General features: G+C 50.3%; 1 protein-coding gene across 2 annotated transcripts in view; it reads right to left on the reverse strand.

Annotated features, from left to right (window-relative positions):
- ADAMTSL4 (ADAMTS like 4) overlaps positions 1-27,498 on the reverse strand; it is an 82,755-nt gene that overhangs the window by 21,801 nt on the left and 33,456 nt on the right. For both annotated transcript variants that reach the window (XM_054998651.1, XM_054998652.1), the window contains exons 3-9: positions 24,878-24,947; positions 16,146-16,915; positions 14,517-15,708; positions 8,412-8,514; positions 2,296-2,432; positions 1,933-2,137; positions 366-538 (exon numbers count right to left, since the gene is read on the reverse strand). In XM_054998651.1, coding sequence (XP_054854626.1) covers positions 366-538; positions 1,933-2,137; positions 2,296-2,432; positions 8,412-8,514; positions 14,517-15,708; positions 16,146-16,915; positions 24,878-24,947 — 2,650 coding nt within the window. The remainder of the gene's footprint in view (positions 1-365; positions 539-1,932; positions 2,138-2,295; positions 2,433-8,411; positions 8,515-14,516; positions 15,709-16,145; positions 16,916-24,877; positions 24,948-27,498) is intronic.

Raw genomic sequence — 27,498 nt, forward strand, 5'->3', positions numbered from 1 at the left:
TTTTCGAGAAGAGGCTGGACGAATACTTGTCAGAGATGCTTTAGGCTGATCCTGCACTGGGCAGGGGGTTGGACTAGATGGTCTCTATGGACCCTTTCAGCTCTGTGATTCTGTGATTCTAACTACGCAGAACACAACTCCATTTGCTGACCACTGGAAATACGACTCCATTTCACCCTCCTTGTGCAACACTCACACGCTCTCAACCCTAGCTTTGAAATATTGAGAATACTAAAAACCGGACATATTTGTTTTAAATTAAAGCTGAGAATCCCACACCCAGTATGAGGTTGGATGCAGAGCACAGGAAGAGTACCAGACTAGGCTCTCGTATCACGCCCCCCCCCTTCTCCTCGTGTACTCACATACACATCTATGGGTTCTGTGGTCGGTCCCTCGGCCACTAGCGACTCTCCCTCGCGCCTGTCGCTCTCAGGCCGGCTATACACAAAGACGGTGCCCGCTGCCTCGTAGTGCCCGGGAGGGTTGACTGCCCAGTTTCCATTAATGATGGATTTGCCACTGCGACTCCGAAGGGCTGGAGAAAGGGGGAAGAAGAGGGAGGCGGGGTTGATCCCACGCCATGCACACGTTACACAAACTCTCTCTCTCTCCTGCCCCCCTCCCTTCTTGTGCAGAATGAGGCTCCTTTTTCAGACATGAAGGCTCTGCCTCTGCAGGAAATTGATACTTAATTAGCAGAGTTTAAGACAGAGATTGCGCATTGGAATGAATGAGAACAGACGCACAGTCCAGTATAGCTCTGTAAGAATACTTTTCTACATAAAGGATAAAAATAGGGTTGTACTGGAAGAAAATAAGAAATTGCTAGACTGACTACATCTTGCTAGTACAAGGTATCTTAAGTTGGCTGAGAGAGAGAAAGAGAGACATAGGGCCAAGCTACAAGTGACGAATGACACTTGAACGGCAAGTGAACAGACTCACGTGTATTCCTCCCTATTCACTTGTGTTCCACTTGATCATGTAGTGTGATCAAGTGGAGGGCAAGTGAACAGGGAGGAATACATGTGAGTCTGTTCACTTGCCGTTGATTCGTCACTTGTAGCTTGGCCCTATGTGATTGAGTGGAGTGCAAGTGGAGCGCAAGTGAACAGGGAGGAATACACGTGAGTCTGTTCACTTGCCGTTCAAGTGTCATTTGTCACTTGTAGCTTGGCTCTGAGTAACTGAGACAAAGAGCAATAAAACTTCACTATAGCATCACTTAATTGCCCCCCCCCCAATAAACAGGCTGCCCAATAGAAAATCCTAATTCTACTTCATTATGCTTAGAGACTCCCCTTTCCATGGTGGGAATCCTTCCTCAAGGCCTAAGTGGTTACATGCAATGTAAGTTTACTAATTAAGTAAGTGACACAAACAGTTCAACTCTTTCCTGGCTGACACGGAAACACTTGTGAAATCCCAACAAAGAGCCTGTCCCTCTCTGGAAGTTCATGCCCCCTCCGAGCTGTTCTGCACCCCTTCCAAGATGGGCCGGCTGCACTATCAGAGATTATCTGCTCAAGATGGATAGTCTGAGTGAAGAGTTGAGGGTGAAAGGACAATGGCTTGGCACCCACAGGTCATTTCCGCTTTCCCCTTATGCAAGAGGCTGGAATGGATATAATCCAGTGCCTTGCCTGAATTACCCCCATGACCATATGCTGGACACGAGAATGGGGGAACTCCTCGTTCGCAACCTGGAACATTACACTAAAACAGCAGCTGGGAAGACAGATTCAGCCATGTTGATCTGTAGTAGAAGAGCAAGATTCAGGTCTAGTAGCAGCTTAAAAACCGTCTAGATTTCTGAAGTGTGAGCTTTGATACTACCTAGATACCCCCAGCTGTGCATGGTGGGTAAAACAAAGGAAGGGTGTCTTTTGCACTTCACCTCTTATACACATGTACATGCACAAGCCATACCCAGATAGTTGGGGCTGCGGGTCATCTCCTTGACCATGATCCGGGTGGCCCCCGCTGGGATCTCCAAGATGCGGTGGTACCCGATAGGCACATCGGTGTCACTGAAGTTGCCAACCACCAGCTTGCACGTGGTGTGGTCCCCTCCACAAACCCCACAGCTGTCCAACGTGCGGTTTGAACCCAGTATCCCGTCGCAGCCGGGGACCTGAGAGGAAAAGAGGACAGAAATCACTGGGTGGAGGTGAACCACACAGCCCGAGCATCACTTGTGGTGGGGAAGAGGGAGAGCTTCTCAATCTTAGCCCCTCCAGGCCTCCCTAAAACCTGACAGCTTCCACGTTGCCAAGCCACGGAGTAACTCACCAGGCACTGCCCGGCCACGCAGATGTCCTGGGAAGAGGCCTCACACGGCGTGCCGTCTTGCACCTTCTCTGTATGTCGCACGTAGAAGCGGTACCCGATGGGGCGGCAGTTCAGCTCACAGCGCTGGGTGCCCCGCACTGCAAAGTGACACAGGAGGAAGAGGCGTCAGCTTCCACCCCAGGGCAAAGCCGTGCGAGTGCCGCCCAGAGCAGGGCCTGAAGAAGGAATTCACACGAACGGGGGCCACTTCCAAGCAATCGGGCTGGGAAGGACGTGTGAAGGACAAGGGAGCTGCTTCACCCTTTCCCACGAGCCACTGACTTGCCCCAAATGACTACAATAGGAAGAGGTGGGACGAAGCCCTGCTAATGGGCTTATCTGTAACACTCCGTTCTGCTTGTTATTAAAATAATAATAATATAATAATAACATTTGATTTATATACCGCCCTTCAGGACAACTTAATGCCCACTCAGAGCAGTTTACCAAGTATGTTGTTATTATCCCCACAACAACAACAAACACCCTGTGAGGTGGGTGGGGCTGAGAGAGCTCTGAGAGAGCTGTGACTAGCCCAAGATCACGCAGCTGGCTTCAAGCGGAGGAGTGGGGAATCAAACCCGGCTCTCCAGATTAGAGTCCCACGCTCTTAAACCACTACACCTAACTGGCTCTGTGAGGTCTATTGAGGTCTGTGTCTGGGACCTTCTTCCTTTCCCTTATCACAGTCTAATATCCCTGTCTTATTTTCTTCTCCTTCTGCCCTGCATTCCTTTCATCTAATGAGCTCCTGACCCACGGAACTCCCTGCCACCAGATGCAGTGACAGCCGACACGTAATTTCTTTCTCAAAGTCCAGATTTAATTCATAAACAGCTGTTAGGACATATCCAAATAAACTGGTGCTTGGACTTAACCAAATACTCAAACCACATATTTGTACAATCTTCCTTCATGTCCCTTAAAGAGCGATGTTGAGTCCTGAGAAGGGAGTGGATAAACCCGTGGGAAGAGGCTGGTTCCGGGCACGGCTATTGTGGTGATGGCCGCCAATCTGGAAGGCTCAAGAAGGGGAGCAGACAAATTCATGGAGGATGGAGCTATCAACGGCTACTAGTCATGATGGACATCTACTCGCTCCAGTACCAAAAGCCTTTTGATATCAGTTGCTGGGGAGCACGGGCAGGAGAATGCTGGTGTGGTGCCCCTGCTTCTAGGCTTCCTAGCTGGGCAGCTGCTGTGTGAACAAAGTGCTGGACTAGATGGGCCTCTGGTTTGATCCAGCAGGGCTCTTCTTATGTTCGTATTGAGGAAAGAATGAAGGGAGAGGAAATAAACCTTGGGATGCAAGAAAAGAATGCAGCCACAGCAGAGAAGGCCAGGCGGTCCAAACTGATGCAACAATACAGATGTGGAATGCTGACAGGCTATAGGCTACGGTCTTCTACGCAATAGAAAAGAGTCCAGTAGCACCTTTAAGACGAACCAACTTCATTGTAGCATAAGCTTTCGAGAACCACAGCTCTCTTCGCCAGATGCATCTGACGAAGAGAGCTGTGGTTCTCGAAAGCTTATGCTACAGTAAAGTTGGTTAGTCTTAAAGGTGCTACTGGACTCTTTTTTATTTTGCTACTGCAGACTAACACGGCTAACTCCTCTGGATCTATGTCTTCTACATAGTGGCTTTACACCCATTTATCCATCAATGTTTCCCCTACTAAACTCCTGGAAGCGGTAACTTATTAAGAATGGTCATAAACTCCCTGGAGCTCTCCCTCACAGAACTACAGCTCCCAGGGTGCCTTGGGGAGAAGTCATGGAACCAGTTTTAAGTGTGTGGTGTAAAACTGCCCTTTGGGAGAGGGGCGAGTATCACAGGTTGAACAAAGGCAACAAAATAGTAAAGAGTCCAGTAGCACATTTAGGATGCATCTGACGAAGAGAGCTGTGGCTCTTGAAAGCTTGTGCTACAATAAACTTGGTTGGTCTTAAAGATGCTACTGGACCCTTTAGTACTACAGACTAAGATGGCTAACTCCTCTGGATCAAAGACAACAAGAAACTTGAATCTGTGTTATCACCCCCTGGTTTCCAGATGTGGTCTCAGAAAGGGTTACGGCTGTGATTTCCTTCTCCACCCAGTAGAAACTGATCTTCTGGGACGTGAACAACCTTTAGCAGCCAAAACGTTTTCACATTTTCCAGAGTTTATTTTAAAAGGAGCTGCCGGCAGAAGATGGGAAGCAAGGGGGGGGGGAATTTAGCTTTTTGGCCTTCTCCGCTGCGGCACGCAGACCTTTGGCTCCTCTGCCTAGCACGGCTAAGCGGCTAAGCCCAGGTCCCCAGAGCGCACACCGAAGAGGCCGCCAGGGAGCAGGAGACAAAGAGAGGTTTTGTACAACAGCTTTCCTCCACCCCCCCCCCCTTGTCCTGAAAACATAAATATTGGATGCAGATATAAATAAAGAAGGCAGGCGGAGGGGAAAGTGCAAGAGACAGAGCAGATCCCTCTGTCTGGGACCCCCCCCTTTCTCATTTAAGGGTTTTTTGACTCAGGAGAAACTCACTCGTTTTTCAGGGCATTCTTTTCCTAAGTAGAGGTATTAGTTGTACAGGATCAGGTCCTAAAGTTTGCTTTCCCAAAAGATAGGCTAGGATTCCTAGAAGTCATTCCGGGCTCCCTCCTTGATCTCAAGACTGTGTGAGCTGCTTGCAATTATTCCATAGTGGAATAAACACTCCGCACAAGCTCAGAGATACTGTCTGTACACTCCTTCAGAGTGGGAAATAGGTACCAGAGGCCAGATTCCGACCCTCAAAGGGCTGCTGATTGGCCAGATGTCAAACCTCCAGCGAATAATTTGCTTCTGGAGCTAAAAGCTCCAGGTTAGTTAAAAGAAGGGAAAGATGTAGAGCTGAAATGAGGTGTTTTTCAAGTTGTTCATGACCTGGGGTTAGGAGTGAGTGATGAGATGGCCAGGTTTAGAGATGACACGGAACTATTTAAGGTAGTTAAAACAAAAACAGGTTGCAAAGAGCTCCAAACTGAGAGAACAGGCATTAAAATGGCAAGTGAGATTCAATGTGAGCAAGTGTAAAGCGATGCATATTGGGGCAAAATCAAAAAGAGTCCAGTAGCACCTTTAAGACTAACCAATTTTATTGTAGCATAAGCTTTCGAGAATCACAGTTCTCTTCGTCAGATGCATGGAGGGCAGAAAGAAACTAGTCAAATATAGAGGAGGAGAGGGGAGGGGAGGAGGAGAGGAGGGATGTAAACAACTCCTTTGATATGGAGATGCAGACAGCTCCTTTTGATGTGGGGATCAGTTTGCTTGTGTAAAGGTTCAAAGGAGTTTGCCGCCCTATTCTGTAGTAGCAAAATCAAAAAGAGTCCAGTAGCACCTCCAAGACCATACAATTCCACTGCAGCACAAGCCTTCGATAACCACAGCCCTCCCCGCCAGATGCATCTGACAAAGAGAACTGTGGTCCTCGAAAGCCCACGCCAGGTGCCACTGGACTCTCCCCGACCCCGCCTATGTAAAGGAAATCTGTTACCTGTGATAATGAGATAACCATTCATAGTCCCTATTCAGTCCCAGCTTGACAGAGTCAAATTTGCATATGAATTCCAATTCAGCAGCCTCCCGTTGGATTTTGTTTTTGAAAGGTTTCTGTTGGACTACAGCGACCTTTAAGTCTTTGATGGAATGTCCTGGTAGATTGAAGTGTTCTCCCACTGGTTTCTGGACGTTGATATTTCTAATGTCAGATTTGTATCCACTTATTCTTTTGCGTAGAGGTTGGCTGGTTTGTCCAATGTACAGAGCAGAAGGACATTGTTGGCACATGAGGGCATATATCAGATTGGAGGATGAGCAGCTGTAAGAGCCAGAGACAGTGTAGTTGATGCCATTGGGTCCTGTAATTGTATTCCCTGGGTAGATATTTATTGTAGCTTATGCTACAATAAAATTGGTTAGTCTTAAAGGTGCTACTGGACTCTTTTTGATTTTGCTACTACAGACTAACACGGCTAACTCCTCTGGATATTGCGGCAAAAAATCCGAACTTCACCCATACACTGATGGGCATCGGAGCTGGCAGAGAAAGAGATCTTGGGGTGGTAGTGAACAGCACAAATAAAATGCCAACACAGTGCACAGTTGCTGTGAAAAAGGCACGCACTATGCTGGCCATAATTCGAAAAGGAATAGAGAATCAAACTGACGCGATCATATGGTGAAATCTATGGTGATCATATGCAAATCTATGGTGAAAGCACACTTAGAAAACTGTGTACAGTTCTGGTCACCACAAGGATTGTAGAGCTTGAAAAGGTGCAGAAAGGAGCATCCAGAACGATCAGACGGACTGGAGCAACTGCTCTGTGAGGATCCGTTAAAACGCGTAGGGCTGCTCAGCTTAGAAAAAAGGTGAGTAAAGGGAGGCATGATGGAGGTCTATAAAATTAGGCACGGTGTGGAAAGAGTGGACGAGGAGAAGCTTTTCTCCCTGTCTCATCATACTAGAACCTGGGGTCATCCAGCGAAGCTGAGGGATAAGAGATTTAGGCAAGACAAAGGAAGTACTTCTTCACTCGACTCATAATTACCTTGCGCAACTCACTGCCACATGACGTGGTAATGGCCTCCAAGTTGGAAAGCTTTAACAGGAGAGGTACAGCCAGGCTGTGGCGCTGGCGGGATAATCGAATGAAAGCCAAGCCCTGGGCCCTGGTTTGATCTCGGCTTTGGCGTCTTCCGAAGGAGGTTAATGAAATGCCCTGCCCCGCCTTCTGCTCTGCGAGCCAACAGGCGCCCGCCTGGCATCACCTGGCCTTCAGTTCTTGTGCTAAGCCATGCTGTCCTTGCTGTGACCCCCCACCAAAGCTGCTTATGTAAGCCCTGGTGACAAGCACCAGGCCGCCCAGAGATGTAAAGTGTTCGTTAAACTATTGCCGTGTGTGTGTGTGTGTGTGTGTGTGTGTGTGTGTGCTGTACCTCTCCCCCTCCCCGAGAGCTCAACTGCTCTTGGGGGAGGAAAGTAGAGGGAGAAGCAGCACAGGTGGGTGGCCGATGAAGAAAATAAATCTTTCTAGACTTCCGGGCATCAGGGCAGGGGGCTCTCTTGGGCTGACTGGCAGAAGCAAGCACTTTGGGAGGGGTGGGTGGATGCAGGCGGCTGTCTTCAAGGTGCAAAAAGTGTGGAGCAAGTGAGGAACAGAAGAAGGGGTCTCTCTCTCCCACACCCCAAACATGCGCACTCAAGACAGGGGCTAGAAAATGCAGAGTTGCACCCAAAGGGTTACGGAAGAGCCACGGAAGTCCTCGTGCTCAGAAACCAGCGTAGGATGGTACTTTGCAAGCCATGGTGCGCTCTACCCAGGGCTTTTTTTCAGCGGGAACGTGGTGGAACGGAGTTCCGGCGCCTCTTGAAAATGGTCACATGGCCGGTGGCCCCGCCCCCTGATCGCCAGACAGAGGGGAGTTTAGATCACCCTCCGCACCGCTGGAGCGGCACGGAGGGCAATCTAAACTCCCCTCTGTCTGGAGATCAGGGGGCGGGGCCACCGGCCATGTGACCATTTTCGCCAAGGGCAATTGAAACTTTAAAAAACTCCCCCCTTGTTCCAGCTGACCCAAAGTGACGTCATTGTGCGGTCCTGAGTTCCACCACCTCTCTTCCCAGAAAAAAAGCCGTGGCTCTACCCATCTGGGACATTTTCATTCACCCCTTCCTCTAAAAAAAACTCATAGTTCTTCCCCCCAAACAGATGCTTTATTTTTACAAAGTTCCTGTGAGGTAGGTTAGGCTGAGAAATACCATCTACCCAAGATTCGAGTCCAGTAGCACCTTAAAAACCCACAAGGTTTCCAGGGTAACAAGCTTTCGAGAGTCGAAGCTCCCTTGCTCAGATGCCTGGCCAAAAGTCACCCAATAAAAATGTAAGAGCTCTGCTGGATCCGCTTTCAAGGAGAATAAACGGAGGCGGGGAAGTGGGAGGGGGTCTGCCTGCTGAATTTCTGCTGGTCGCTGCAGCTCAACAAAGTGCAAAGAGCCGCGCAGGAAAAACAGCCGCTAACCCTCACCTGGAGATGCTGCACACTCACCGTCCCTGAAGGGCTCCCACTGGTAGAGGCGGCCCATGAATTCCTGGTTGTTGTACGCCGCACACTGCACGGCCCGGGGGTCTGGCCGATCTGTTGGGCACGGCTGTGCAAGAGAGGAAGACATGCTCACGTTATTAGCTCCTCTGTGAACTTCCTCTCCCCGCTTATCATACAATCCTAGGGTTGGAAGCGACCTCCAGGGTCATCTAGTCCAACCCCCTGCACAATGCAGGAAATTCACAACTACCTCCCCCCACCCCGCACACCCCCACATACCCTGCCCAGAAGATGGCAAAACACTGTCAGGATCCCTAGCTGAACTGGCCTAGGGAAAATTGCTTCCTGACCCCAAGGTGGCAATCGGCCTTACCCTGGGCGTGTAAGAAGGGGCCATGAGATCTAAGCACAGACGTAACCCTTCCTGCCCTCCCTCTCATGATCTGCCCAGGTTCACAGAATCAGCACTGCTGTCAGGTGGCCATCTGGCCTCGGCTTACAAACCTCCAAAGAAGGAGAGCCCACCACCTCCCGAGGAAGCCTGTTCCACTCAGGGACCACTCTGTCACAAAGTTCTTCCTGATGTTTAGCTGAAAACTCTTTTGATTTAATTGCAACCCGTTGATCCTGGTCCCGCCTTCTGGGGCAGCGGCAAACAACTGTGCGCCATCCTCTTCCTCCTCCTCCTCCCTCCTGGTCTCCCAACCCACCTGAGAGAGAGTCACAACCCCCTTGTGGGTCCTGATCCACAGCTGAAGAACCCCTGCCCTGCTTGTAACCCCTTTATTCTCATCCCTTGGAGGCCAACTCAAGCTCCCTCCCCCCCCCACACACACACCAAAGGGCCATCTCCGTTGCTGGACCAGTTCCCTCGTCCGTCCTGTGCGGCTTTCACAGCCAAGACAATGTTTGTTCTTTGGCTAGACGGACAATATAAAATAACAATAAAACTGCTCCGAAAGATCAAAATGTTCCACAGCCTCTGCGGGGTGTGCACGGCATGCCCTTCTAGCGTTCATTACGGTTACCAACCTCCAGGTGAGGCCTGGAGTTCAGCTGGAATCATGGCCAATCTCCAGACTACCGAGATCCATTCCCTTAGGGGAAAGCACAGACCGGGAGGGCGAGCCCCATGGTATCGCATCCCTGCCAAGCTCCTCCCCTCTCCCCTGCCCTCAAATCTTCAGGAGTTGGCAACCTGTCACAGCTCAGGGTAAACCACCCCTGCAGGAAATGGGGTGGAGCAGGGGCACAGCTCTAAGGAGGGCAGCTGCCCAGTGGCAGCGTGGGAAGGAGACCCTGGTGGGGCGGCAACTACAAGGAACGGAGCAGCCAGGAGGAAGGCCCCTGTGGAGCAAAGGACTCCGCCAGGGTAAACTTCGGATCCAGCCGGACCTTAAAGACCAGCTAGATGTCCAAGGTGTGCGCTTTCGAGAGTCAAAGCTCTCTTCTTCAGATCTGAAGAAAAGAGCTCCGAACCTCGAAAGCTCCTCCCCTGGAAATCTAGCTGGTCTTTAAGATGCTGCTGGATCCGAATCTTGCTCTTCGACTGCAGACCAACACAGCTGCCCACTTGAAAATCTCCTACTTGCTTGGGAGTAGCAGCAAGGAAATAAGAGCTGGGAGAGGGCTGTGAACAGGCAGTCCTGGGAGCTTTGCAGAGAGGAAGGGTGGGTGCCTCCTGAAGCCTCAGGGATCTGTGGGGCTGGCTCCAAGAGCAGCCAGGAGGAACTTTCTGGGACTGACACAGGCGGAGACAGCCATGCCAGGAGCTCGAGGTTCTGGGAGGCAAGCGGCCGTAGCAGCAAAGTGGAAACAGGGGTGGCGCGGAGACGTGAGCTGGCGGGGCCACAGGGCGTGGCTGGCCTCTGGAAGCGGCCATGTCATGGGACCAAGTCATTATTAAAGTGGAAGCTTTGCAGTCCCGGTGTGTTGCCTCATCCTTCACGAGGCAAAGAAAAGAAGCCCCCTCCCTATGAGGATGTAGTCCGTGGCCCTGGGGGCTTTGCCCAACCCTTAGAGCTCATACGGAGACGCTGGCTCCATGGGGGCTGGACTCACAAGAGGACCCACTCCCGACTGCAAGATTTATCCACCTCTAGGGCGACCCTTGGAACGTCTCATTAAGGGCCTGTGACTGTCTTCACACATGCAATTAAACCAACAAGCAGCAAGCAGAGGAGAGCAAAAGAGGCCGTCTGTGTGGGGCATTTAAGACCAGAGCACTGAGTGAAAAACCAAGCCCAAACCCCTGGCTTCAGAGCCTTTGCGTTCTACCCACCCTCTGAGGAATATGCCCCCCTCCACTTTGTCTTCACAACAACCCTGACATGTAGGTCAGGCTGAGAGACAGGGACCAGCCCAAAGCAACTGGATGTTGGCAAGGACGGGCGGGGGGGGCGGGGCTACAACAATTAAACCACTTCTGTATTTCCTGTGCAGATGTATCAGGAGACCCTGCACTAACAGAAAATTAACTAAGCAGTCTTTGAGAGAAGGAGGCTTTGGGGGGCACCAAACCACCCCCTTCCTGCTAATTAAAAGGGCCTTTGGAAATTAATCTCCATTGCAAGCAGGAAATTCAATCAAAGGCTTATCTGGTGTCCACTTCAAAGGGCTGATAACAAAGGGTGCATTATCTGCAGGGGAAATGGCAGTCCAGGGGGGTCATCTAAGGTCGCAGATCAAAGACTGATTTTCCAGGGTGTTAAATGGGGCTTGAAAAGAGGGAGGGGTGCGCTAGTGAACAGGCTTGGCAGGTTTTCAAATGGTTTCCAAAGCCTGCAGAACCTGTTTGAGAAGAGTCCACTGTGAGACAAAAGGAAGTTCACATGTAGATTCTGGGACAGGAAGCCTCTCTCAGACCTCTGCCATCTCTCTTAAAGCTGTTCTTTGTTTCCACCACAAAAAAGTTGGATGTCACAGAAACATTCAGCGGCAAACTCACTTGTGCAAAGAAACTCCACTCTTCCTCAACATCAAACAAAATATTTCAATTTACACCGAACAAGTTCCACTTCTATTTTTCGCTCTTCAGTGCTCATAAAATATATAGAACCAAAGGCTGTCTTTCATGGCCATTTCGCACATTATACAGAGGCAAACTCGAAATTGCAGCCCAACCTCCGTGCCCAGTTCACCGTATTCCTCTCTCCTGGCTTGCGACTCGCTTGTGAGACAGTTGCAATCCACTTTGGGGACCGACCCATCATTTAAGCGCGCACATGCACGCACGCACGTGCACGTGAGCGGGCACACATACACACACAGAGTTAAGGCAGCTGAGCATCTGTGGGTCGCTTTCCCTTGGGGCCACCCAGAAAAGTTTAGAAGGAGCCACGTCCATACGAGGGGAAGCAGCTGGTGGTTTCCAGCCCCCAGGGCCAGTAAGCGCCCTCTCTCTCAGCTAGACGTTGTCAACTCCATCTTGGGAAATTCCTAGAGATTTGGAGATGGTGCCTAAGGAGGGCAGAGCTTAGGGAAGAGAGGGAGCTTAGTAGGGATGTAATGTTCCTCTAGGACTTCTGTTTTTTCTAGACTCTATTGTATACCATAGAGTCCGTCCTCTAAAGCTGCCGTTTCCTCTCAGGAAACCAGTCTCTGTAGTCTGGAGATGAGTTGTAATTCCAGGAGAACTCCAGGCCCCAACTGGAGTTGGGCAACCCTACCTCGGAGGTCTGTTTTATTTCTTCGTTTGTAAAGGACTGTCATACATGGGGGAGGTTCCAAATGGGCTCCTCACCCCCCCCTACCCCGTCCCAGAACTATCGCTGAGGTTTCTCAAAGAGCAGATCAGGGTTGGCAGACGAGCTTCACCGAAGCCAGGCAGCTCCTTTCGTTACGGAACTTGCCCTGCGACGCAAGCACCATGCGGGGCGGGATCCATAGCAAAACGGCAGCTGCAGAAAAGTTCCTCTGAATGGAGGAGGTTTTAAAACTGCTCCTAAGTATTGTCCGACTGCAGGAGTAACTGAGGCCGCTAGCTTTTTCAGCGTCCCCCCCGTGATAAAGCCGGGACAATCTATTCTTCGCAAAGGCTGTTAGTCCCACGAGTATGAAAAATTAGCTTGGAGAGACGGTCTGGCTTGTGAGCAAGCACAGCCACGCGGCTCTGGCCCAGCCGGCAGTGGCCCCCAAATCTGAGCCGAGTGGCCTCTGCAGCAACATTGGCACAGCCAGGACTAGTCTTGAGTTCCTCTTGGCCACCGGCAACCCTCGAGGGTAGCACCCCACTGCAGACCTTCCTGGTAAGTTAAAGGGCCAGCCTGCTCCTGGCCAAATTCCAGACAAACCCACTGAAGAATCAAAAAGAGTCCAGTAGCACCTTTAAGACTAACCAATTTTATTGTAGCATAAGCTTTCGAGAATCACAGTTCTCTCCATCAGATGCCTGATACAGAGGCATCTGTATCATGCATCTGACGAAGAGAACTTGATTCTCGAAAGCTTATGCTACAATAAAATTGGTTAGTCTTAAAGGTGCTACTGGACTCTTTTTGATTTTGCTATCACAGACTAACACGGCTAATTCCTCCGCATCTATGACCACTGAAGAATGGCAGCTACAGCAATGTAACTTTTCCCCTCCCAGAATTCTTTGATTGCAGCTCTTATTCTTCCTACCCAAAGCACAAGTTCAGCATATTTTTGGGCAAGTGGAGTTGTCAAAAAATATCGCTTCGCAATGGAAACAAAAATCTGCCCCTTCAATAGATAGTTGGAAATCTAGAATCTGGGATCATTTTATCATGCAGAAGATCACTGAGCAATTGAAACAGAGGGAAAATCCAAATTATAAATCTTACTTTCTAGAACAGTGGCTTCCACTTTTGGAGTATATGACTAAAGAGGAAAAATGGACAAATAACAAGGTGAAACAAGACCTCTACTTCTCTATGGCCTATCTATAAATACAGAACAGTCTCTTTTAAAACTATGAATTTGGCTTATGTGACCTATTTAACCTTCAACATAATGAAATTCAGCTACCGAACTTAGGAGATGTGAAAACTTTATTCCCCCTTTTGTTTTTGCTATATAGTGGGACCAAGTTACTGGCAACTGTTGGACCGGTACCAGCCGATTGTCAATTGTAGGCTTATGTTTCAATGTTACCTGTGTACTGAAAAGGTTTATATGTTTATTGATTGTATGTATGCTATTGTTCTTTATTTCCTGTTTATTATGAAAAAAGTTATAATTACAATAAAATGTAATTTAAAAAAAAAATATCGCTGGGTCTGCCTCTCTTAAGCCTGCTGAAAATCTGTTGCACATTTCGAAAATGAGGAGTGAGTTGGAGACCAATAAGGTTTGCTCTCTCTAAGCATGCCAAAAGGGAGCGGCCACAGTCCGAACATTTAATTCACACATTACGAAGACACACAAACAGACATGTGCAGACATGCAAGCTTGCCCAGGGAGCCAGAGAACACCGGAAGGCACCTGAAAATTCCCCGATGCTCCACCTGCCCTGGCGTACGGGCAAGTCATGCAACGCACATCTGTGTGAGCATTGTGGTGATTGTCTCAGAAAGCCCACTCCCGACACCCCACCTTACCTTCCAACAACTGGTCACCCTACAGAGCACCCAAATAGGGGTGCAGGCCCCCAGGTGGGGCATGGAGACATCCCAGAATTACAACTGATCTCCAGATAATAACAACAACGACAACATTCAATCTATATACCGTCCTTCAGGATAACGCCCACTCAGAGCAGTTTACAAAGTAAGTTATTATTATCCCCACAACAACAAACACTCCATGAGGTGGGTGAGGCTGAGAGAGCTCTGAGAGAGCTGTGACTGACCCAAGGTCAAGTGGAGGAGTGGGGAACCAAACCCAGTTCTCCAGATTAGAGTCCCGCGCTCTTAACCACTACGCCAAACTAGCTCTGACAAAGATCAGTTCTCCTGGAGAAAATGGCTGCTTTGGAGGGGGGGGGGGGGTCTTTACGGCATTTTACCCCACTGAGCTCTCTCCCTTCCCCAAACCCTGCCCTCCCCATGCACTATCCCTCTAATCTCTAAGCATTCCCCAACCTAGAGCTGGCAACCCTAAGCAATATTTCTGCTAGTTCCACCAAATCAATGGCAGGGTCCTCACCTCTTGCTTGCAGGCCTTGAATTGCTTGCTTTCTCCCTCGCAGTGGAAGGTTTCTGTGCCCGGATAGTATAGATTCCACTGCGACTCTTCGGTTCCCAGGTGCAGGCTCGTCCGCGGTCCTTGGCCCCTGGCGTGGAACTGGATGGGGCTGCCTCGGTGCAGCAGCCAAATGTCCGGCTCAACTTGGCGAGGAGCCACGGGCTGGCCCACATAAAGGCTTTGGGGCAGCCTGGAACTGCGGCCACCTGTTCGGTGCTCGTTCTGCCGCTGGTTGCGGGACCTGGCTTGCCCGTGAGGAGGGCGAGTGGCGTGCCCTGCCCTGTCCGGCAAATGCCCGGATCTGCTGACTGGACGTTCAGGGGGCTCTGCTGCGGCTTTGTGGCTCTTCCCCATCCCATGGCTGTTCTGCTCCGGAGTGGAGCTCTTATTCCTCAAAACCTGGTGTGCGAGGCGCCACTCTGCCTGTGCTGGAGGGGAGGGGGGCCCCCCAGTTACTGCCAAAACGCTGGGATCTTCTGCGACTTCCTTTCCAGCAGGGGCTGAGCTCTCAGTTGACCTCCCAGAGATCGGGCTCCCTTGGGAACCAACGTGGGGGGCATCAAAGGCAAAGATGGTAGGGGGAAGTGGCGGCTGCTGCTGCTGGAGCCCCCCCACAGGTACCATGGGAAGGCCTGGCTGCCTGCTGCCATCGCGGGGCTCTGGAGAGGTTGCTGCCAGCTTCAGGGTCTTCTCGTGGGGCTCTCCATCCCCCGAGGCTCGGCTTTTCATGGCTGTGGGCACAGCTGGCCCCATGGGGTGCGAATCTGCCCCCAGGACCCGTGGATGGCCATGCCCTGCTCCGTTCTCTGCCGCTGCACCAACCTCCACCTGGGCCTGAGCCGGGTCGTCTGCCGCCAGAGGCTTCTTCGGTTTGCGGACAGGATAAGGGGCAGCTCCAGACACTGGCGGTTCCTTCTCCCAGCCGGCCGCCTCCTCATGGGAAGAAGAGCGGCTGGCTTTGCGTTTCTGCTTCTTGCCCCGGGGAAGAGGCGGTGGGGGCGGAGGGGGCGGAGGCTCACCCACTCGGTCCCTGTGGTGCCTCTTAAAGCGGGGCGCAGCCCCCTCTGCCGCCGTGTCTGTGTGAAGGGGCAAGGCAAACGGCACTTTCCCATAGCCATACTTACCTGGCTTGATCAGCTCTCGAATTCGAGACCTGAAAGGCACAAGGATTACTGTTTTGCTGGTACTTTTGTTTCTAGCACTACCCTCCAACCTTAACTCAGCTGCAGTTCGCTGCAAAAAGCCACGCACCTTTTGAACATGGGCCACCCCTTTCAGGTACAAAAATGGGCGGGAGGCATGACAGACGGGCAACTTAGCAGAAGAACATGGTATTATGCACGTAGCTTTGGGAGGCCTGGGTTCAAGAACCAGCTTGGGCCTCTTACACAATTACAATCATGTGCTAGAGCACATGACAAAATGCGAAAACAGCAAGTCCACAGGTCTTTGCGTGAGGCCTGCACCACATCCATTTCAGCCGCAGCTTGTGCTTCGGGTACAGCCAGTGAACCCCTGGTTCCACCCACCCCATGCTCCCAATTCTTCCCACAGCCTGGTGGAAGCAGACCTCGGGACCCCCGCTCTCACCTCCTAGAGTCCGGGGACTCCTGCGTTGGGGATGCCGCCCAGTTGTATCTGCCGCTGTCTCCTTGGCTGCCATGACGGGGCATGTCAGGGCTGAGACCTGCCTCTAGGCTATCCCGCCTCAGGGGCTTGAACAAGGGGACAGACCCACGGAGAGGAGGCCGAGCCGAGCCACTGTGTCTGAAGGGCACCTTCTCCACATCCCAGTGCGGTGGCCTTTGAGAAGAGGCGCGGCTGGGCAGTTTTTCCCTGCCCAGCTGGTTTCCCTGAGGTCTTAGACGTTGAACTGCCTCACGAGAGAGAACAGAGTCCTTCTTGCGACTGGAAACAGAGCCCTGCAATTGGGCCGAGGGTATCTCCTCCGCAGGGAAGGCCTCGTGCCTGGTGTACCGGTTCTGAGGACTGTAGGGGGCAACCGCTGAGGGGACTTGGCTGTGCAGAGGGAGGACAGAACCGCTGCCGTGGAAAGACAGCGCGGGCCTGATGTCCCTGTCTGTGTGGAGCGGGAAAGCCGGCCTAGCTGGGTACGGGCTGGCGGCCTCTTCTTCTTGGTACGGCGGCTGTTGCGCGTAGGCAGGGCGGGGCGCCGGCTCTGTCCTTCCAGCCCAGGGAACCCGTTGGTAAGGGGACTGGCAGGAGCGAGTCCTTTCCAAGACCCCGAGGCCACAGGGCTGTGAGCAGGTTGACCACGAGCCCCACACGCTCCAGACCCCGAGCACTCTGCTCCCGGGGCCGTCGTCTTGGGAGACCTGCCGAGGCGGCCTCTGGGGAACCTGCGAGAGAAGAGGAAGATGTCAACCGGGACCTGCCTCCATTTCCCCTCCGACCCTTTTTTGGGTGGGCATACTTCTCCGATACCAAAAAACACCCACATGCCACAGCCACCCGCCACGGTTTCCCAACTCTGTTCCCTGTTCCAAATCATAACATGGACACTGCCCTTCCCCACAGAGGCCTCCTCCAAACTCAGCGCACAGACCAGTCTGCCCCATTCTGTCCAATAAAACTGGGGTACTCCTGTCAAATATGCGTTGTGAGGAAGGGCCAAAGGCCGCCTATTGAGCTGGAAGCCGGAGGCACAGATCCTGAAGGTCTGGGTTGGAGGGCAGACAGAGAAGCAACACAGAAACAGAGAGCTGGAAGGGATCCCAAGGGTCATCTAGTCCAACCCCCTGCACAACATAGGAAATTCACATCTACCTCCTCCAGTGACGTCTGCTCTATGCCTAACAAAAGCCCATCAGCACAGGCCACAGCCAGTGAGCGAGACTGCCAGCCCGACGTGCCACCTGGAAGTTTTTCTACCCATGCCAGACTGATGGAGGCTAACTTGCTGCCTGGAGAGGTGGAGCCCCCCGGAGCCTGGCAGGATATCACAGCCCAGGCAAGCTTTGGCCTGCAGGCCCAAGAGGCTCACGGTAAGCAGCAGCAGAGAAACTGGACGGTCCCTGTTCTAACCCTCTTCCCCCGTGCCATGCTCCTGCTCCATGCAGCTGATCTTTACACGAAGGAGGCAAGATCCAGCCCCTGGGAAAAGGCAGCTAGTCAGCTCCACCAATAACCTTCACGCTTCCCAGAGTCTGAGAGGTTTCAAGGGCCGCTTTTGCCAGGATCAGTGTCTTTGTGTGTGGGACAATGTGCAATGTCTGTTTATGCAAAAGTAGACACGTTAAGCACAAAGGAGCAAGATCTTTAAAACAGCATCAGGTCCCCCTCCCCAAACACCGCTGGAGGGACCCCTAGTGGGGCTGTTGAGGGCAGCCGGCTGTATCAACTGAGGGCAGCTCCATTTCAAGGCATCTTCTCCCTCCCCATTCCCCAGCCAGGCAGCTGTGCAGTGGCGAGCAACCTACTGCCATCGGCACTCATGACAAAAAGCAGCTTTGGTGCTCAGCCATACAAAAACTCTTGTAGAACAGTCTTTTCTCTGAGCAGCCCAGACATTCCAAAGGGGCCCCCGAGCCGGCTGTCCAGCAGTATGGCTGAAGAGCCATCTTCTTTGCTCGAGGAGTTAGCCGTGTTAGTCTGTAGTTGTGAAATAGTAAGCTTTCGAGAACGACAGATATCTTCATCAGATGCATCGTCAGCTTTCGAGAACCACAGCTCTCTTCGTCAGATGGTTCTCGACAACTTATGCTACAATAAAGTTGGTTAGTCTTAAAGGTGCTACTGGACTCTTTACAATTTTGCGACTACAGACGAACACGGCTAACTCCTCTGGTATAAAATAAATAAGCCAGTTGCAACTTGACAGCACACACATACATAAATCTGTTGGGCAGTGCCCCATCTCCTACACACTGCACCGTAACAACATTAACCTAACTCATCCTTGGTTGCAAAAGAGTTCCCATCTTTCATCTTGGGTTGTGTTTCCCTCCCACACCTCCTTTCCCCCTGCAGTTGTGTAGGTGTCATTCGATGGTTCCCAGCTGGTGACCCAATAAATTACCCACATCACCAGACAGCTGCCTTCTCCCTCCGTCGGGCAGTGATGTCACAAGCTCACCAAGGGGAAGAGGTCCAAAAAGGGCACATTTTTCAGCCAAAAAAGGAAATTATTAATAAAATGAAGAGGCCGGCTGAACGGTCCAGATACTTGGCGCAGTCGTGGAGTTTGCTGGAGAGAAAGATAGTGCCGCTTGGGAAGATAACCGAGGCACCAGGCTGCTAAGCACAGGGATCTGGTTTCCTTCTGCAAAGCCAGCAATAAGAAAGAAGGGGCAGGAAAGAGTGCCAGTCCGGATGGGGACCCTGAATAGCAGCAGGGGCTGAGAAGGAACATCCTGGCATCGAACAGCCTGAAGAAGGCGGGCCCTGGAAGCAGAAAGCCTTGCCTACTCGAAGAAGACCACCAATTCCTCCTCCACCCCTCTACCCCACTCAGATATGTGGGAGAGACGATGGAGCCTTAGGCAAGCCACTCTTCACACTCCTGCCCCTCTTCCTGCAAACTCAGAATGATGAATATACCGGCCTACCTTATAGGGCTGTTGTGGAGAATGCCCTCCAAGTCATAGCTGACTTATGGTGACCCCGGTGGGATTTTCATGGCAAGAGACTAACAGAGGTGGTTTGCCACTGCCTGCCTATGCAACCCTGGTCTTCGCTGGAGGTCTCCCATCCAGTTGCTAAGCTAGGTGGACCCTGCTTAGCTTCTGATTCCCCACTCCTCCACTTGAAGCCAGCTGGGTGACCTTGGGTCAGTCACAGCTCTCTCAGAGCTCTCTCAGCCCCACCCTCCTCACTACACCAAACTGGCTCTCTTTCTTCAGGTCAAGAGAGTTATGCGAGCTACAGTGTCCTCCCGGACAACAGGTAAGTAATTAATATTGTCTTCTTCAAAGTTAAAGGCAATTCTCCCTTGTGTTTTTCAGGTATCCACAGACCGGGATACGCTGTAATGCTTGGCCCCACCCAACAAGCTGCTAGAGAAAAGCCCGTTTCGCTGAGCTTTCTCCAGGGCATCTCGAACTGCAATAAACATGTAATATCAATGTCCCAACATGGATGTCGTTTTCTAAAGAGCAAGACGGACCACTTCCGTGCTCTCTGCTAATGGGCAGTGAGATCAGCACAGCGGAACTGCTCCAAGGCACAAGGCCTTCCAACTGTCCCCAATGTGCCCCTTGACCAAGGACAGCGGCACAGCCAGCGGCCCTCCCGCCAGTGTCCAGTGTGCCAAAGTGGCATACACAACATCTTGCAAACCATGTCCGCCAGCTTCCAGCAATCTCTCTTAGGCAGATGGGGGTGTTTTAGAAAGAGCTGAAATGGCCAGACATTGGAGCCCAAAAATAAGCATTCTAAGAAAGGTCCAGAGGAGTTAGCCGTGTTAGGTCTGTTGCTGCGAAATAGTAAAGAGTCCAGTCGCACCTTTAAGACTAACGTTATTGTAGCATAAGCTTTCGAGATCCAAAGCTCTCTTCGTCAGATGCATTGTCATCGTTATGCTACAATCAAGTTGGTTAGTCTTAAAGGTGCGACTGGAGTCTTTACCATTCTGAAAAAGCTGCTGGCAAACTTTTCCTCCTTTCAGATCATTTCATCAGTATCCTGAGAGCAGCCCTCCACAAACAGCTGCAGGCAGGTCGATGTCTGGAACAGGAATTTATTTCGAAATCTGACCATGACGCTCAAGGGCTAAACAAAGATTAGGGATTCTTCTTGCCCTACAAAACCAGGAAGTCCGAGTCAGATGAATTCAGGCTGAGCTCACATGTCAACAAAACAACGTGCCAGCCATCGATCGTACTGACCTACATTGTGTCATCTGCCTTGACTTTCAGTGAGAAAGGCGGACTACAAATAACACAAATAAATAAAGGCACAGGGAAACTGCAGCTTTGAAAAAAACAGCTCCTGCTCAGATCTGTCTTATCAACAAAATATCACCTAACAGTCCAATCGTGTAAGAGAGATTTTCAATGCAGGTGCCCAGATTTATGTACTAAGACAGAAACCACAAATCAGTAGTCGTCACGTGCCGACAGCTCAGACTACCAAAGAGTTTAATTCTGAAGATACCTTTGACCTAACACTAGTTCCAATCAAGCCCACCATCAACATCCAGAGAGAACTTTTAGCATTACGGGTCCTTCATTTGGAGAACAAGGCCAAACCGTCTATGCTGCCTGCTCTATTCTTTGGATGTCGCTGCCCTGGGTACCCTACGCATTGTGCTCCAGAAAACTCACACACACACACACCCGCATTGTCTCTGTGCTATACTTAAAAGCCAGCAGTTTCTGAAGGCATCAGAAACCAAAACATTTAATTAAAAACTGTATAGTCTGACACACATAATTTAGTGTAAGACTGAATTCTTCCAGGATCCTGTTTGTTTGTAGCACTGTGTGTGTACATTACATCTGCATTATATATACGGAACTGAATTGCTACGTTTTAAGTTAAGAAAAAAGACGGAGGGACTTGGTAGAGATTTATAAAATTATGCATGGTGTGGAAGCAGAAAGAAGCGATTATTTTTCTCCCTTGCCCGTATTCTAGGGTTCATGGAACTCACTGCTACATGGCGACACCCCTGCCTTGGGGGAGGAGGGGGGCTGTAAAACAGGATGAGACAAATTGACAGAGGAACAAGGGCTAAAAGGAACCTCCAGAGAGAGCTGTAGGATACCTCTGATAACCAGTGACTGGGAGGGGGGCAACCTCCTCCTGCCCCCAGCTTCTGGGTTTCCACTTTTGCTCAATGGAACAGCGGGAGCAAAATGGGAGGGAATTCCACAGCAAACTGGGGTTGGAGTCAAGGCTTCTATGCAAAGGACACAGAAGCTGGGTTGCTCCCTGTCTAAATGCAGGCTGAGTCAGATCGAAGACACCCAATTCCTCTTCCCTTCTGAACCACAGCTTCTGCTGGAAGGAAAATGTGTTAGTCTTGACCATACCACAAGACTCCTCTCTGTTTTCAATGCAACAGGCTAATACTGCTCTCCTTCTGGAACTAATCTTTGTGCCTACTGTAGCATTCCAATGGATGCAGATCTGGTATCCTTATAACAACATTCAGAACACAAGAAGAGCCTCGCTCATTCAAACAAGGTTGGGTCCATCTAGCTCCTGTCTGGCCACCTCTGGGAAAACAGGGCGGCAGTGACAGTGACAGAGACTGGAAATTGGCAGAAGCTGCGTTCATTCTTCAGAAGAGAAGAGGATTCTGGGGTAGTTCAAAGTCTGGCCTACCTGGCAGGTTCACCGCAAGGATAACGGATTTTACTAGAGTAAGGAGGAAATGTTGATCCCACCACGATGAGGAAATTCCTTCCAGCCCTTGCTGGCATAATTCCTCAGTTCTTTCAGAGAAGTCAGAAGGGCCTTCCTGGCGACGAATGGCCAACCATCGGCCTTCTGGGGTTCCCAGCTCAATTAAGAAAACATCTCGAAAATTGAGTCCAGCTGTTAGGTGGGCCCACGTTAGATAGGCCGGTCTTGGGCCAGCTCAGAGCGAACAAGCCCCCAGGAGAACAGGACAGATGACCGTTCGTCAAACCACCTGGTAGCTGACTCAAGAGAACAGCCTTTAATACCCAGGCCTTCCCCAAAAGTCGACAAGAAACATGGGCCGTTTCCAGACGGCTTACCTGACTCTGGAACGTTGCACCATCTTGCGGGGAAAACACGAAATATCGCGTTTTCTCATGCGAGTTTTGCGCGACGTCATGCGACGTCACGCAAAACTTGCACGAGAAAACGCAATATTTCGCGTTTTCCCTGCAAGATGGCGCAACGTTCCGGAGCCAGGTAAGCCGTCTGGAAACGGCCATGGACAGTTAGAAGGAGCAGTCAGCACTGAAGGTGGATTAGCCACAGGCAGGAGGAATATTCAACATAAAAGGTATCCCTTTTGGTGTTGGATGCAGAATTCCAGATCCTCAACTCCTCCAATTTCATTGTTTAATTAAAAAAAAAAAGATACGTTCCTGGAACATATTACTGTAAAGAAAGGTGGGGAAATGCATTAAAATATACTTGAGAATGTTGCAAAAGCCAAAGAGGCATTTCTGCCGACAACGAGATGAACGCTCCGTTCCCCTAAGCAAATTTTGCGTAAGGATGCGTAACACACGTTCTTATTTTCTTTGTCGACTACTCATAGCTGTGGGTATGATTCCTTTGTGGTGGGTGTGCATGAGAGACAGTGTTCCTTCAACCTGCCCAGGCATTCAGGAGTGGTTGTGCTGCTAGAACCTCGCTCTCTGCCTAACTCGTGGCCGTATGCTCACTCTTGTCCAGCCAAGCTGGAATTACATAGAGTCAGCACAAGCGTGTAAAAGAATTTTGTTCTTGTTTACAACCTACACTTGTCTCCCCCAAAATAGTTTCCTCTTGAAAACAAACAGCAAGAGCAACATAATAACACAACTGCAAAAAGCACTTTGCGGGTGGCACTTTCCCCGACACGGGAAGCGTCCTCTGAAACACGACGTTTTGCATCAGAAGAAGCTGTGACTATTAGTGGAGCGGGGCCACAGGATCCAACCCAGTAAAAAGTGGCCTTAAACCCAACAGAGCCAAAACACTGAAACACCTGATCACTGCCTTCAAAGCACAGCACACAAATCACTTCAGAGTTAAAAGCGGCAGCCTGGTTTTTGTTGAACCCAGGACTCTTTTAGGTCCTGGCACCGACCTGGTGGAATGCTCTGTCTGAGGAAACCAGGCCCCGGCATGATTTGTTATCTTTCCGCCGGGCCTGCAAGGCGGAGATGTCCTGCCAGGAATATGGTGGAGGCTAGGTTGGGCCCCCACTGGCCACACTAAAGATCTCTCCACCACCCTACATATGAGCCAGGGCTTGAAAAGCAGTATTTTATTTTTGCCATCTCAAGAGAAGCTGTATTGTATTTATTGTATAAAGTTGTTTTAATGTTATTTGTATAATGTTTTATCTGTTTTTAACTGTTATTTAGGTAAATTGAAATGTTGTACTCCTCTCTGAGCCCGCCTGGTGGGGAGGGGGCGGGCTAAAAATCAAATATAATAAAATAAATATCATCAATCGAGCCTGCCAAATTAAGTTTCCAAAGGCTGGAGAGAATTTTAAAAGCTTTTGGTTGCACTGAAATGCTATAAAGTCAGATACTAGGAAGAGGAAAAGGACTTGGATTGTAGAATTCTTCTTTTTTTTACACAAAATGCAGGTGCAAATTTTCTTCCTTGCGCAGAATAAACAGAGCCCCAATACCCGATACCAAAAGCAAAGCCCCCGGAGCAGTTGGCATCTCCCTTCCACCACGCCAGCCTGGGTTGAGTGGCCTTGGGTTAAGTCATTCAGTTTGTTTCGACAGTTAAACTTTCCTGGTTGCTTTGTTCTAGCTCTGTTTACAGGCACGGCCACACCACACCACCACAAGGTGGGCAAGACCACTCTTTACATTTCCATTATTCTGCAGTCCCCGGAAACTGAGGTGGAGAGATTTCTCGCCAAGACCCAGCCATCTGGTACAGCTTCCCTGGGTCAGAAATGTCTCCCCAACGCCCAAGAGGGCAGAGCAGACTTGGTGAGAAAGCAGAGCAGTGCTGGGCCACGACAACCAAAGGGGGCAAGGGAGACCCTCAGCTCTTTGCCATACCAGAGATCTCATGCACACACTATGCTCCGCATTATAACCAGAGGCAGACTTCACAGCCTACAGCCCCAAAAGTGAACTCTCAGAACGTAGAATTATTTCCAGGAGTCCAAGCGCTGTGTTTCTCCATGAGTCACTGTTCTATGTCTGTCTCTTCTTGGGACAGGTAACTTAATTCTTTGCAACAGAAGTGGCTGAATGAGAATGACTGGAAGGAGGCAAGCTCACAGCAGCAACTCATGCAAAGATGCAACGAGCAGCCTCATCTAAGGACAGGTAATTCTGAAACACAAATGATCCAGTGGAGAGCCACAGCAGAATTACCTACCCTCACCACAGAATTGCCAAATCCCAGGCCGGAGAGAGCAGTGACCCATACAGAGACACAACGAGCAGTATCCTCTCGGTCATCTGCCTTCAGCAATAGCGAGAAAGGCGGACTGTAAACGAAGTAAATAAATAATCTGGGTTCCCAGGGGCTTTTTAGTATTTAATTAATGTCTTACGGTGCACGCTTTGGGACTTACCATCCTTGTCAAAGAAGGTGGATGAGGAGAGTGGGGTACGGATAAAGGCCTAACGCAGATCCTTTCTGGCTTTCCTCAGCCAGCTCATGAGTAAGCCCATTGCTGCCTGGTGACTCACCTTTTCGCTGCCTTGGCCGAGGCACACAGTCATAACGGAGAGAGTCAGGGAGAAGCCAGCCAAGCAAAACCTGGAAAGAAAAACAAGATAGGGTCTGCGTCCTCAAGGCAAGGTGACGAGGTGCAGCCACTTCCAGAGCTTGCACAGAATGCTCCCCTCAGCCCGGGCTGCCTCTGCTGGGGAGGAACAGGGCCTAGAACCATCAAAATGAAAACCCAGCCACATGGTCCCACGACACAAGAACATCTGAAATGACCACACTGATTCAGAAAGAGAACTCCACTTAGCGCAGGACTCTGCCTTCTAGCGCTGGCCTGTCGGATGCTCTAGAAAGTTGACAAGCAAAGCATGATGGGAATATCCTCCATCACCCAATAGACAGAGGTTTGCCGCTGCTGAACTCGGCAGGTTGCAATTTAGGTTAACAGAGATGCTAATTTTATTCTCCAGTTTTATCTTTAAATCGGATTGCTTTTGAAAAGTAATCTACCCTCCCAGCCATCAGAACAGCGACAGGTGAACTGTGTGCCCTGCCAAGAAGTTCTCTCTTTCCTTGTCACTCTTCTGCCCAACATTTCAGCAAACAGCATGAAGCTTTAATTTCTGTTATCTGAAAATATTTATATGCCCACCCTTCTCTTGGCCCATGGCCCAGGTGGGAAAGCTTTTCAAGGAGATGGAAAAAATATCTCCTTCATACTAGCCGCGTTTTTGATAAACCCCATGCCCTCCAGGAAAAAAACACCCTTACTTGTAGCACAGTTAATCTTGCAGCTGAGGATTCTGTGCCAACAGCTTCAGTTTGTCCATCATCACATCTGGTAGCACATGTGCACACTTTGATTCCTGGTGGCCAGCTCAACACCACCATTTAAAGTTCTGGTTATTTTGCTAAAATTTTTGCTAAAACAAAACATGCTAACAAGCCTCCTCTCCAAGAAGGCAACCCTAACCCAGCCCCCCCCCCAAAAGCTTCTTTCTCTTGTGTTCAGTATGCAAACTACAGCTGTACCCAAAGGATAGTTACTTGGAAGTAAATCCCATTGAAATGATGAATGAATCTTACTTCCAGGGAAGGGCACACAGGTTGGCACTAGAGATGGGCACGAACCGAAATACGAACCAAAGTTTGTCACGAACTGGACTGGTTTGGTTTTTTTGGTTCACGAACCGGCGGTTTGTCGGAGGGCATTTCTGACAACTCACGACGAACTGCTACGATTTTTAGAGCGGTTCATTTTTCGGCTTGTCACTACAGACAGACTGGCTACAATCAATCTGTTCCCTAGGCAACAAGGGGAGATGGGCTTTCTGCAGACCTTCTGCAGCCCTAGAAGTGATGTACTCATGAACCCAATGAACTGGTTTGCGAACTGGGCAATTTCATGCCGGTTCATGGTTCGTGAAATGTGACGAACTACAAACCGCAACGAACCGCCATTTTCCTGGTTCGTGCCCATCTCTAGTTGGCACCTTTGCAAGAGTTCCCTCCTTACACTGTTGAATGAGCCAGGCAGGGCTCTGGGAAAATCTTGCCCCCTGCTATCACCTTCCTGGGAACTCTTCAGGTCTACCATGGACCTATACTTTCAAGTCTCAACATGTAACCACAGGGACTAGAAACTTGATTTTCATTTTAAAACATTAAATGAGATGCAGAGATTATCTGCAAAATTGTAAAGAATCCAGTAGCACCTTTAAGACTAACCAACTTCATTGTAGCACAAGCTTTGGAGAACCACAGTTCTCTTTGTCAGATGCATCGTCAATAAAGTTGGTTAGCCTTAAAGGTGCTACTGGACTCTTAACTATGTTGCAACTACAGACTAACATGGCTAACTCCTCTGGATCTCTGACCAGAGATTATCTGGATACTGAACCCTGCTCTCCTGCTCAGTGACCCACTGCCGGCTTCCAAACTACGTTCCGCCTCCCTCCAGCAACAGGCCCTCCATCGGACTGAACAAGTAACGTGTCCCTTAGGATCAGGCCCAGAAGCCTGGTGCTCAAGGAGGACTAATTTCTTGCAGAGGCAACGGGCCAGAAGTTCCCACTCCTGTCTGCAGAGATTCCAACCTTCTCGCCACAAAGTCTCTCCCTCGCAACCCCTGAGGATCCAAGTCAGCCGAGCAACGGTGACATCACTCACAACTTTTGAGCAAGTCAGCTCCTGGCAGCGGCACCCCCCTCACACCCAGACCTGCCACACGGGAAAACCGCCTTGCGCCTGATAACAACATGCGGGAGAGTTGGACACACCCCTGCAAACTCCGTGCAAAAGAGCGGCCCCCACCCTCAGACAAGCAGACGTCAGAGCCAGAAGGGCAAAGAGGCTGGGCTGATTGACAAGACACTGTGGCTCCTCATTTTTAAAGTGGATGGAGACTGTTCAATTAAACATTGATTGAAACTTACCAGACTAGTATTTAGTAAGGTTGCAATATGTGCTTGTTCAACGGGTTTAATTGGAGTCCCCAGTTAACATACTTCTTTTTAATACACGATCACACGAATATCTCTGGTTGGCAAGCACCATCTTGGGCAAGGGTCTCTTGCATGTAGGGGGGTGAGGGATAGATCTTCTAATAACAGCTTGGTGGAAGACTTTCTCCTCCCCTTGC

The sequence above is a fragment of the Eublepharis macularius genome, chromosome 1 (genome assembly GCF_028583425.1).
Source record: "Eublepharis macularius isolate TG4126 chromosome 1, MPM_Emac_v1.0, whole genome shotgun sequence".
Taxonomy (NCBI): domain Eukaryota; kingdom Metazoa; phylum Chordata; class Lepidosauria; order Squamata; family Eublepharidae; genus Eublepharis; species Eublepharis macularius.